This window comes from Giraffa tippelskirchi, chromosome 1 (assembly GCF_054371585.1).
Source record: "Giraffa tippelskirchi isolate mGirTip1 chromosome 1, T2T-mGirTip1v1.2.pri, whole genome shotgun sequence".
In the NCBI taxonomy this organism is placed as follows: Eukaryota; Metazoa; Chordata; class Mammalia; order Artiodactyla; family Giraffidae; genus Giraffa; species Giraffa tippelskirchi.
Genome location: NC_137275.1, coordinates 192,582,124 through 192,594,340, shown reverse-complemented (window position 1 = coordinate 192,594,340; position 12,217 = coordinate 192,582,124). Strand labels below are relative to the sequence as shown.

At 43.8% G+C, this 12,217-nt stretch overlaps 1 protein-coding gene and 1 pseudogene across 3 annotated transcripts in view; one reads left to right on the top strand and one right to left on the bottom strand.

Moving 5' to 3' along the window:
- DNAI1 (dynein axonemal intermediate chain 1) overlaps positions 1-12,217 on the bottom strand; it is a 66,901-nt gene that overhangs the window by 38,515 nt on the left and 16,169 nt on the right. For all 3 annotated transcript variants that reach the window (XM_081519416.1, XM_081519423.1, XM_081519431.1), the window contains exons 2-4: positions 6,740-6,772; positions 4,908-5,006; positions 4,665-4,745 (exon numbers count right to left, since the gene is read on the bottom strand). In XM_081519416.1, coding sequence (XP_081375542.1) covers positions 4,665-4,745; positions 4,908-5,006; positions 6,740-6,772 — 213 coding nt within the window. The remainder of the gene's footprint in view (positions 1-4,664; positions 4,746-4,907; positions 5,007-6,739; positions 6,773-12,217) is intronic.
- On the top strand, positions 5,751-5,912 carry LOC145517562 (small ribosomal subunit protein eS27-like pseudogene; annotated as a pseudogene).

Sequence of the window (12,217 nt, the reverse complement as noted above, 5' to 3'; positions counted from 1 at the left end):
TTGATGGACACATAGACTACTTTCATATCTTGGTAATTATAAATAGTGCTGCTATGAACATTGGGGCACGTGTATCTTTTTGAAGTAGTGTTTTTGTTTTTCTCAGATATATACCCAGAGTGGAACTGCTGGGTTGCATAGTAGTTCTATTTTTAGTTTTTTTCAGAAACCTCTATGTTGTTTTCCACAGTGTCTGCATCAATTTACATTCCCATCAACAGTGTACGCATCCTCACCAACATTTGTTATTTGTGGCCGTTTGATGATAGGCTTTCTGACAGGTGTGAGGTGATATCTCATTGTGATTTAGATTTGCGTTGCCCTGATGATGAGTGATGGCGAGTATCCTTTCGTGTGCATGATGGCCATCTGCATGTCCCCTTTGGAAAAATGTCTAATCAGGTCTTCTGCCCATCAGGTTGTTTGTTGTTGTTTTTTTATGTTGAGTTATATGAACTGTTTGTAAATTTTGGAAGTTAACCCCTTATCAGTCATATCATTTACAAATATTTTCTCCCATTCAGTAGGCTGTCTTTTCGTTTTATCAACGGTTATCTTTACTGTGCAAAGGTAACCATTTAATTAGGCAACCGTTTAATTAGGTCCCATTTGTTTCTTTTTGTTTTTATTTCCTTTACTTTAAGAAACAGATCCAAAACATGTTGCTACAGTTTATGTCAAAGAGTGTTCTGCCTATGCTTTCCTCTAGGAGTTTTATAGTTTCCAGTCTTACATTTAGGTCTTTAATCCATTTTAAGTTTATTTTTGTATATGGTGTTCGAGAAGGTTCTAATTTCATTATTTTACATGTGCTGTCAAAGACATATTTTAAAATACATTCTTCCAACTCTGAGTAGCTCTGAATTGACCTGTCACTGACTCCTTCATCCATGTCAAGAGATTCTATCTTCCTGCCTTATCAGAACTCAGAGAGGTCACACATAGTCATCAAACACACCTGACCTGGCCTTTCCTCCACTCTATTTACTGGATGCCAGGGCTGGATAGATCCTCAGAGACACCAAGTCCCCTATCCCTTAAGAGGATCACAAAAATCTAGAAGATTGGGGCTTGGCACTTGTCAAGTCACATGGCAAATGAAAAACACGGCTGGTATTAAAGCACAGGCAACCTTGTTCATTCCTTCATCAACAAATAATTTTTGAATAGACACAATGTACCAAGTATTTTCTAGGTTCTAGAGATACAAAGCTTAGCAAAAGCAGATATGATCCCTGCTTTTATAAAGCTTATAGTCTGGCTCCTCTAGGCTACCTCCTTAGCGATCAGCATCCTAGCCCTAAAGTTTGAGATCAGGGGTCCATTCCTTTTTTAATTTAATTTTATTTATTTTTGGCAGTGCTGGGTCTTTGTTCCCACGTAGGGGCTTTCTCTAGTTGTGGTGCTGCTGCTGCTGCTGCTGCTAAGTCGCTTTAGTCGTGTCCGACTCTGTGCGACCCCATAGATGGCAGCGACCAGGCTCTGCCATCCCTGGGATTCTCCAGGCAAGAACACTGGAGTGGGTTGCCACTTCCTTCTCCAATGCATGAAAGTGAAAAGTGAAAGTGAAGTCGCTTGGTCATGTCCGACTCTTAGCGACCCCATGGACTGCAGCCTACCAGACTCCTCCATCCATAGGATTTTCCAGGCAAGAGTACTGGAATGGGGTGCCACTGCCTTGGGGCTATTCTCTAGTTGTGGTGCATGGGTTTCTCATGTGGTGAATGGATGTCTTCTCTTACTGTGGAGCATGGGCTGTAGGGTCATGGGCTTCAGTAGTTGTGGCTCGTGGGCTCTAGAGCATGGGCTCAGCACTTATGGCATATGGGCTCAGTTGCTCTGAGGTATGTGGGATCCTCCCAGAATTAAATTTGTGTCTCCTGCATTGGCAGGCAGATTCTTAACCACTGGACCACGAGGGAAGTCCCCAACCCTTTTCAAGTCATAGAGGAAATTATTACCTTTATATGGCACACTGGGGTAAACTCACCACAGAGGAAACCAACCCATGGGCTGGTACTAGGCCCACCTGGAGAACAGAAAGAATCACTATTTCTGCACACAGAATGGGACACTCTGCCTTTAAAAGTCACCATAAAGCTCTTCCTCTCTCAGTAACACAGATGGATGGGGAGATGGGACAGTGCAGTGCTTAAGAGCATGGTCTATGGATGCGGGCAGAATTGGATCCAAATCTTGGTTCTGCTCCCTATTATCTGCATGATCTTAGGCTTAGCCACTCTAAGCCTTAATTTCTTCATCTACAAAATGAGAATGAGTAGTTTGCAGGATAGTTAAGTATTGAAAATAATGAAAGCAATCTATCAGGCACTCAAAACAGAGTGTCTGACACATAATAAGTGCTCAGTAAAAATACTAGCTATTATTTTGACAATGGAGATGTCCATGGGAATAAATTATCCATATAGTTGTCATTTGAGATGTCACCTTCATCCTGTCCCCAGTAGTGACTAGGACCTTCCACTTCAATTTAGGGATGGAATTCAGATTCCATTGCTTCTGTGCAAGGAGGAGAGGCATACTTAGTTCTGAACACTCTGCCTCCCCAGGCCAGCACTTCAAGGGAAAGTAATAGCTTTGGAGACCTAAAGCTCTTAGATCTCAGGGAAGGACTTGGAGGCCAGCTCTGTGGGAGGAGTGCCAGGCAGGCCTGGGAGGCTGTTAGAAGGTTGGAGGAGGTGAGCCTGCTTGGGAGCCCACGGCTACCCAGCTGGCAGCTGACTCACGGGAATCTTTTCTAATAACTGGGCTTCCAGGAGGGCAAGAAAGGTGCATTGACACCAATCCTCTACCTGTAGCATGCCTCCCACTGAGTCCCAAAGAGATCCTCTTTCGGAGGTCAAAAGAACAAGAGCTCATTGGGCGCGCTGCACTCCAGCATAAGCTCAGGGACATGAGGCAGCTTCTCTCTGCCAACCACCCCTTGCCCCTTAACGGGCTGCCTGAGGGACACCATGAGCACAATCATGAGTGGGACCTCTCAAGAAATACACCTGAATTTGTCCCAACCTCTCTGTGGAGGTGCCTACTCAATCTTGAATAAAAAGCAATGTGTTCACAAAAATATTCACAAAAACTGGTATGTGAACGTTCATAGCAGCATTGTTCACAATAGCCAAGAAACAGAAACAATCCAAATATCCATCAATTGATGAATGAGTAAATGAAATATGATATAGTCATACGACTGAATATTATTTGGCAATAAAAAGAAATAAAGCACCGGGCCATATTACAGCATGGATGAACCTTGAAAACAGTATGCTAAATGAAAGAAGTCAGTCACAAAAGATGACATATTATTTGATTTCTCTTGTATGAAATGTCCAGAAGAGGCAAATCTATAAAGCTGGAAAAGGGATTAGTGGTTGCCTAAGGCTGGAAGAAATGGAAAACTAGGGAGTGACAACTAAGAGGTATGGGATTTCTTTGGGGGAAAATGAAAACGTTCTAGAATTGCTTGTGGTGATAGTTGCATAATCTGTAAATATACAAAAAGCCATTGTATTGTACACTTTTAAGTGGGTTACTCTATAGTATGTAAATTATATCTCAATAAAACTGTTTTTAAAAAAGAGAAACTGCTCATAGTGTGCTGTCCCCAAGGAAAAGGACAGGAGAAGGAGGTTTAATTTCCATTGTATATTCATTGCTCTTTCAAGTCTTTTGAAGCAAACAACAACAAAAACAAATCTTTTGAAACTAGTACCATGGGTTTCTAGATTTCTTTTATACATTCAAAACTCTGTATCTGTACGTGTGTATGTATACATACCATTTTTTTTAAAGAAGCAGTGTAATGTTGCTTTAGAGTCAATCAAACTAGTTCAAATTCTGCTTTGAATCCTGGCTATGTGACTTTTGTAATTTGTTTTATCTAGTTTACCCTTGGTTTCCATAAAATAAAGGTAAAAATTGTTCCATAGCAAAAAAACCTGAGGATTAATGAGATATCCTATGTAAAAGTTCTAATATAGGACCTGACACTGGCACACTGGCTTCTGGAAACCCAATGACTGATGTTAGTGACTAAAACATTACATACATTTGGAAAGTACTTTTCCTACCAAATTATTCACTTCAGGATTCTTGAAAAGAGTGGCTCGGCAGGGCACTTAAGACAATGTAATTGGTGAGAATGAAGGAAGATTCGTAAAGAAATTTCAAAAATCTCTAGAAAACTCCATGTAAAATCTCAGGGTTTCAGTCAGAGAACTCACTTTAAAGGTGATTTCTGCAAGAACTGAGAGGCAGTACTTCCCTGGTGGTCCAGCGGTTAAGAATGTGTCTGCCAATGCAGGGGACATGGGTTTGATCCCTTGTCCTGGAAGATCCCACATGCTGTGGAGCAACTAAGCCAATGAGCACAACTACTGAGCCCATGTGCCATAATCACTGAAGCCTTTGCCCTAGATACTGTGCTCTGCACAAGAGAAGCCACTGCAATGAGAAGCCCTCACACCACAACTAGAGAGTAGTTCTCCCTTGTTGCAACTAGAGAAAGCCTGCACGCAGCAGCAAAGACCCAGCACAGCCAAAAATAAATTAAATTTTTTAAAAAAGAGCTGAGGGGCTTTTGCAACATAGCAAGTCACCAAGCCAAGGAGCACCCAGAGGCCTCTACCCCAGAGAGGATGACTTACTTTGAAGCTGTACCTGACGATGTTCTGGGGTGCGTGTGGGTTGTTGGCTGTCAGAATCCGGGTGAACTCCTCCTTCAGCTCCTGAGGGAGAGAAATACCAAGAGGGTCAAATGTAGAGGCCCCCACCCTCTCTGAAGATACCCTGGGATGTAAGCAGACATCTGGTAACCTAGGTTCTGTGCAGAGTCATTCTCCAAGGCTGGAGGCGGTGGAAGGGGTGGGAGTAAGATGCTGCTCACTTACCGCATCAGTCAAGTCCAGTTGGTCCGGGGGTTTAACTGTGGCTTTGGACTGCGCCCATTCATCTGTCCCTTCCCCTACTTCGGTCCCTGAGTCTTCATCCTGGACAAAAACCTCACATGAGAAACAAGAGCCCTACCTGCTTAGACAAGCAAGCAGCACTGCAGGAAGTCCTTTCATTCACCATCCTCCCAGAAGCCACGCTCTGCCCCAAGACATAGAACACAAAGCATACTATAGAGCGCTCATGAGAGGGTCCAAAGGAACTGCTCAGACCAGAGTTCTCATTGCTGGAAGATCATGGCAACCTCAGCCCTGGGGGTCTGGGTTTAGCTGGAATATTGCGGTGGGTCTTTGGTCCCAGGAACGAGACCAAAACTGGCTCCTTCTTATTGCTTCCCATGCAGCCTGGAAGCTAATAGCCAAGACCAGCTGTGAAAAGGCCCCCAGACATTCTTTAAGCTACTTCAACTCTCATTTACATTTTACCTTCCAGTTTGCCACCTTAAGGTTACTCTGACAGTAATACTCCCAGTACTTTGTAACCTGAAGCTTCATTGTCCTATCAAAGCCCTGAAGCAAAAAAAAATCAATAACTAGAAGTTTTCCCCTTCCCTGATAGACAGTTAAATACCTTGCCACAGTGGCCTATGACATATTAAAAAATATTCACCCTCATTAGCAATCAAATTCATGCAAAATAAAACAATGCAATTTTTTCATTATTAAACTGGTGAAGGGCGGTGACTGCTTCCCCATGAGAACACACAGAGGATCTCCCTCATCCCTGGCCAGAAGAGGAGACACAAGAAGAAGCGCCTGGTGCAGAGCCCCTATTCCTACTTCATGGATGTGAAATGCCCAGGAATCTGTAAAATCACCACTGTCTTTAGCCAACACGCACAAACAATAGTTTCATGTGTTGGCTGCTCTACTGTCCTCAGCCAGCCTATAGGAGGAACTGCAAGGCTCACAGAAGGATGCTCCTTCAGACAGAGACAGCACTAAAAGCACCCTAAATCCAGATGGATGTGAAACCATCCTAACCAGTACATTTAGAACACAACAAACAAGCAAGCAAGCAAAACAAAATGAAACAAAAAAACTGTTGAAAACTAAAACCAAAGAGAACCAAACAGACAAAACCAATAGCCAATGTTGGCGAGGTTGTGGGAAAATGGGCACCTGTAAATTAGTACAACCTTTCTAAAGAGCAATTTGGAAATATTTATCAAAAGCCTAATAAGTATTGAGTTGGCCAAAATGTTTGTTTGGGTTTTTCCATAAGATGTTAAGGAAAAACTTGAACTATCTTTTTGGCCAACACATTGTTTGTACTCTTTGACCCAAATTTCTATGTATAGGAATTTATATTAAGAAAAAAAATAAGGATAGGCCTAAAGATTTAAATGCATGAATGTTTGTTGGAGGGTTGATCATAATAGTGAAAAAGAGGAAATATTTAAATGTCCAACGATGGGGCATGGTTGAACAAAATTATGGAATGGCCTTAATGAACATAAGGTAAAATATTGATTTCATGAAAGTATATTTATTGACAATGGAAATTACTCTAAATAGTATGTAAAAAACAGATTATAAAAGAACATACAGTTTGACTCCATTTAAAAATAAATACATGTAATTTTTATATGTGCATAGAAATATCCAGGAAGATACAGCATTACATGTTAACTAAGAGGTTTCCCGGAGGGATAGGTTTAAGGGTAATTTTAACATTCTTTTTGCTTTTCTTTAAAAAGATATAACTAATATTTCAACAGAAGAAATGCTATTAGCTTTTTGCTGAGAAACTGCGTGGTCTTAGGACTTACTCTCTTCCTGGCTCCTCTGCCCATGCTGATACTCTGAAAAAAGAACAGAAACAGAAGATAGGTCATAAGTCACTCTCCATAGGAATATCAGAAAGAGAATTACAGGGGGGCTTCTACCCAAGGACCTCAAAGACAAGAAGCACTGAGCTTCCTCAAATTTCACCGATAGTCTTCTCATTGGCAACAGGTGCCCAGCCAAGGAGGCCCTATACCTGAGGCAACCTGATTCCAGCATCAGTGAGACTGATCCCTGAAGAGCAAATGGGTAACTTACTGCCTGGCATTTCTTATCTGCAATTAGCTCAACAAACATTTTTAGAAATCATATACTAAGTGCTCACCTCTGTGCCAGGCATTAAGGGGATTCCGAAGGCAGATTATATTTATAAACAGTTGTTTATGATGAAGGTTTGGGTACGCTGCTTTGTACACTGCTGTCTCAGAATATAGCAGGTGTTCAAAACACTTATTGAATATATGAATGAATGCCATCAAACCCCTTAGTAATCATGACGCCGGGAAAATGTTTCTCCTCTTGAAGCCTGTTTTCTCATCTACCGTAGGACGCATAAGATTGGATGTGATGACCTTCCATTTCTAGCATGCTAAAATTTTATATTCCCAAGAGTAGCATGCTTTTTAAAAAAATTATCTATTTATTTATTTGTTTTTGGCTGTGCTGGTCTTTGTTGCTGCACGTGGGCTTTTTCTAGTTGTAGAGCATGGGATTTGATGCACGCAGGCTTCGGTACTTGTGGCACACAGGCTCAGTGATTGGGGCACACAAGTTTAGTTGCCGTGTGGCATGTGGGATCTTCCCAGACCAGGAATCGAATTTGTGTCCTCCGCATTGGCAGGTGGATTCTTAACCACTGGACCACCAGGGAAGTCCCAAGAGTAGCATGCTGGATTCAACTAGATAAACATTTGTTGAGCATCTACTCACGTGTCAAGGACTAACCTAGGCAGTGAGACAAAGTTGAAGAGAGATGAGGCCCCTACCCCTGTTTGCTCAGGGTCCATGGAGGACAGAAGCATGCGATCAGTGCTCATTACTTACTCACTCATTCACTCAGCACGTTCTCTTGAAAGTCTGCTCTGTGCCAGTGGTAGAGACACGTGCCCAGGGTGCTCTCGCATGGAGACACCTGCCCAGCCTGGGTGCACAAGAAAGCCTCGCTGAGGTCGCTATTTCTCAGCTCAGTATCAAAAGACAAGTATGGGTTATCCAAGTGGAGAAAATGTTTTTCAGAAAGGCTGTCCAGAAGAGGAAAACAGCATATGAAATGGCAAGAGCAGAACAATAACAGAAACTATAAAATGCTCCACCAAAAAAATAAAACAAATCCTGCAGTATAGACACTGAACAAAGAGTTGTTTCAGGTGATGGAGCAAGAAGGAGATCAGTGGAGACTGGAGATGTGTGTGTGTGGAGGGAGTGGTAAGCTTGGAAGAAGCAGATCTAGGCCTTGAAGGAGGGGACAAGGCAGTCAAGAGAGCAAAGGGCACATGTTAGTGACAGCCTCGCACACCAGGCAGAGACCTCGGCTCCCAGCTCTCGCTGACCACCTGAGTGATCTTAGAGGAGGTCTCTGGGTCCTAGTTTCCCAAATGCAAAGTGCGGGGTTAGACCGGAAGGACTCCCGCAACTCTTCCATGGCAGGGGCTGTGGTGAGGCTTTGATGGCGGATGGGGAGGGGATTCCAGAGGGTGAGAAGGGCATGTCCTGGTTTAGGCAGGGATTGTTGCTGAGAGGGCAGCAGCAGGATTCAGATTTCTGCCAGGCCGCCTAGGTTTCCAGGGATGGGAACCCTCCTCTGAGGCTAAGCCACATGAGCCAGAAAGCGGCTTTCCTTTGAAGAGCCTCTGATCCCTAAGGTAATGAGATGGAAGCGCCACAATGTCCAACCGTTTTCTGGCCCACAACAGAGCACTGGAGGGCCAACCTCACCCCAGGCTGCCAGACCTAAATAGGAAATGAGATCCAGTTACCATTGCCCCCTGTAAATATGTCTGTAAAACATTTATCTGGCAATAAAAGAACTGACGAGGCAATTTGAGTGTAATTGTTTTTGGCAGTTGGAAATATTTCAATTAACACACTGTAAAAGCCACACTATAATAAATGCAAAACAGGCCAATGAAATCAGCTACAGCCCTGACTTCCCAACCATGACAAAGGAGATTGAATGTCAGGCCGCCACCTTGGGCCCTTGGTCTTTCAGAAGGAGAAGCCTGAGGCAGACAAGCCTGAATTCCTGAAAGGTTTTTGAGGGTTCCTCCCAGAAGCTGTCAAACTGTAGAAGAAGACAGCCCAAAGTCCCTCATTTGGCCCTTGGAACTCTATCATGCGACCCCGCATCTCCGGTCCAGCCTGCTCTCCCGCCACTCTGAGATGCAAACCAGCAAGGTACTCACATTTCCTGAGCTTGGCCTCTGCTTTCCCACTTCTGCATCTTCACTTTTACCATTCCTCCTGCCAAGAAAGCCGTCTTCTCCTTCTCCCTCTCTGTTTCCACTCTGTGCATGCATGCTAAGTCACGACCCACTCTGCGACCCCATGGACTGTAGCCTGCCAGGCTCCTTTGTCCACAGGATTTCCCAGGCAAGAATACTGGAATGGGTTGCCATTTCCTCCTTCAGGGGATCTTCCTGACCCAGGGATCAAACCTGTGTCCGTTACATCTCCAGCATTGACAGGCAGTTTCTTTACCACTAGCACCACCTGGGAAGCCCTATCTCGGCTCCCAGTATGTTGGCCTAACAAAACCCTATCCAGCTAGCCTCTGCTAGTTCCATCATCTAATCCTGACCTTTCTCCTACCTCCCTCTATTCTTTCTGTCTGCACTCTGAGCAAGGATCTGTTCCGCCTCACATCACCACCATTAGCATTGGCTGTGGAGAGATGAAGGACGAAATGTAACTTCAAATAGATACTCTGTCGTCTCCAGGTTTTGTTCTGCAACAGGGGACAGAATTATGAAAAGAAACATGATAGTGCAGTGCACATCAGAGGCAGCTAGGAGATTCCAACAAGGGAGATCCCCCATTCTAAAACAGTGACCAAAGAAGACCCCCTACTCTTGGATGCAGCATTTCAGTCATTCTGTGAGGTCAAGGGAGGAGCCCATGACGGAGTGGTGCCCCCTCCAGACCACCAGGGCAGTCAGAGTAACCCTGATGACCAATGGGATAACAGATGTCCCATCCTGAACTCTTTCATAGTAAAGCACTTTTCTATTTTCACTGTTAAGAGATTTTAGTGTGAGCATCCTGAGGGCAGGAACTGGTAATGACTCCACTGCCTAGAGGTTGCTGAGGGCTCCTTTGCTCCTTCTAGAAACTTCCCCACCCCCAATAGTTCTTTATCAATATCCTTGACCCCTCCAGGAATGGGTGCTTGACCCCCTGGTCTTCTGTTTCTACACATTCTCCTGGGTGCTCTTATGCCCACCCACAGATTCATTTTCTTCTTTGTCATGAAGCTCAAATAACAAAGCTTAGATTTTCAAATTTGTGACCGAGTACTCAAACTCATTATCTTAAAAAATCAACCTCATTGTGTTCTTTTTACACCCCAACCATCATCTTTTTTTTTCCACTCCAAACTTCCATCTCCTCTAGTATTTCCTATCTCACTCAAGTGTACAACCATTCAAGCACCCAGGTTGGAAACTGGGAGCCATCAGTTACCTGTCTTTCCCTCATCCTTTTACTAGCATCATATTTCTAAGTCTAACAATTCTATCACTTTAATATCTTTTATAACTATCCTCTCCATTCATATCCCCCTTTAATTCAAGTCCTTACTCCCTCTTGCCAAACTACATTTGATTACCCTAACTCCACTTTCTCTCCACTCTCATAATTATATCTATCACCATTTTCAGCTATTGAGCACTGACCCTGGGCCAGTCATTTACTAAGCAATTTATGTACATGATCTCGTTTAATCTTCATAACCATCCTATAGGGAAGGATTACAACATCATTATTCCTGTTTTACAGATGAGGACCCTGAGGCATAGAGCAAGATGAAACAACTGACCCAGAGCTGACCAGAACATGAACCCAAACTCTTAATCACTGTAAGTAATCTTCTTAAAACGTAAACTTGATCACTCTCCTACTTTAAAGCCTTTAAGGGCTCCCCGTCATCCAAGAGTGGAATCCCCAAATCCCTAACATGGCATCCACCACATCTCCAACTCTTTTCCTGCCACAGCCATGGAAGGGTGCTTTGAAAAAGAAAATTCAGTGTAACAGATGATTATTATTGCCACCTACTGGGCATTTGGGGCTTCCCAGGTGGTGCTAGTGGTAACTTGCCTGCCAGTGCAGGAGATCTAAGAGACACAGGTTCTTCTCCTGGCTAGGGAAGATCTCCCGGAGGAGGGCTTGGCAACCCACTCCAATATTCTTGCCTGGAGAATCCCATGGACAGAGGAGCCTGGCAGGCTACAGCCCATGGTGTTGCAAAGAGATGTTCAGACATGTTGTGGTGTTGTTCAGGCGTGTTGTTCAGGTGTTGTTCAGACATGACTGAAGCCACTTAGCACACACTGGGCATTTATTTAGACTTGTTTTGGGGCTTCCCAGGTGGCGCTAGTGGTAAAGAACCACCCTGCCAATGCAGGAGACATAAGAGGCATTCTAGCTCTGGGTCAGGAAGATTCCCTGGAGGAGGGCATGGCAACCTACTCCAGTATTCTTGCCTGGAGAATCCTATGGGCAGAGGAGCATAGGGTCACAAAGAATTGGACATGACTGAAGCAAGTCAGCATGCAGGCAGACTTGTTTTGATACATGACATACTGCACAGTGTAAGCAATCCAGCTGTCCCTGAATATATTTTAGGGGTAAGTCAGGAGATCAAAAATCCTTAAACTGCTCCCTATTATGAAGATATTATTTTAAAAACAAGTATGTGATCAGATGTATCCATGGGGCCCAAATATGGGCTTTTTAATTGACCGTACCTGGTTTGAGTCCCTTCTCTGCCATCTGCTAGGCAAGTTACTTGTCTTCTCAGTATCCTTACCTCTTAAATGGGCATCATACCAATGCCCTCTGAAGGCAATCATAGCCCACAGTCATGAGGATTCAATGAGTCAATGTACATAAAATGCAAACTGCAGTGCCTGGCCAGAGTCTGTCCCCAATAAAGGACTGTTGGTAGCATTATTATTCCCACTTATACACCCTGCTCTGCCCTAGTCATGCAGGATCTGTCTGTCCCTTTGCTTACTAGGAAGCACTTGCCCTAGGGATGACTACAAGTCTTCAGCAGCTCACTTGTCCACCCAAGAGTTCTTTGATGAAATGAGTTCTTTTCTGGAAAGAGTGGCTCTTTGAAGCGTGCAAACCCACAGACACTGCATCTTCCTTCCTGGGGCCCCAGGAGATTTTGTTCACCATTTCAGTTGTCTCTGTCCTTATTTTAAAACTCCCTAACAGATTTCCATTAAGCTAAATTG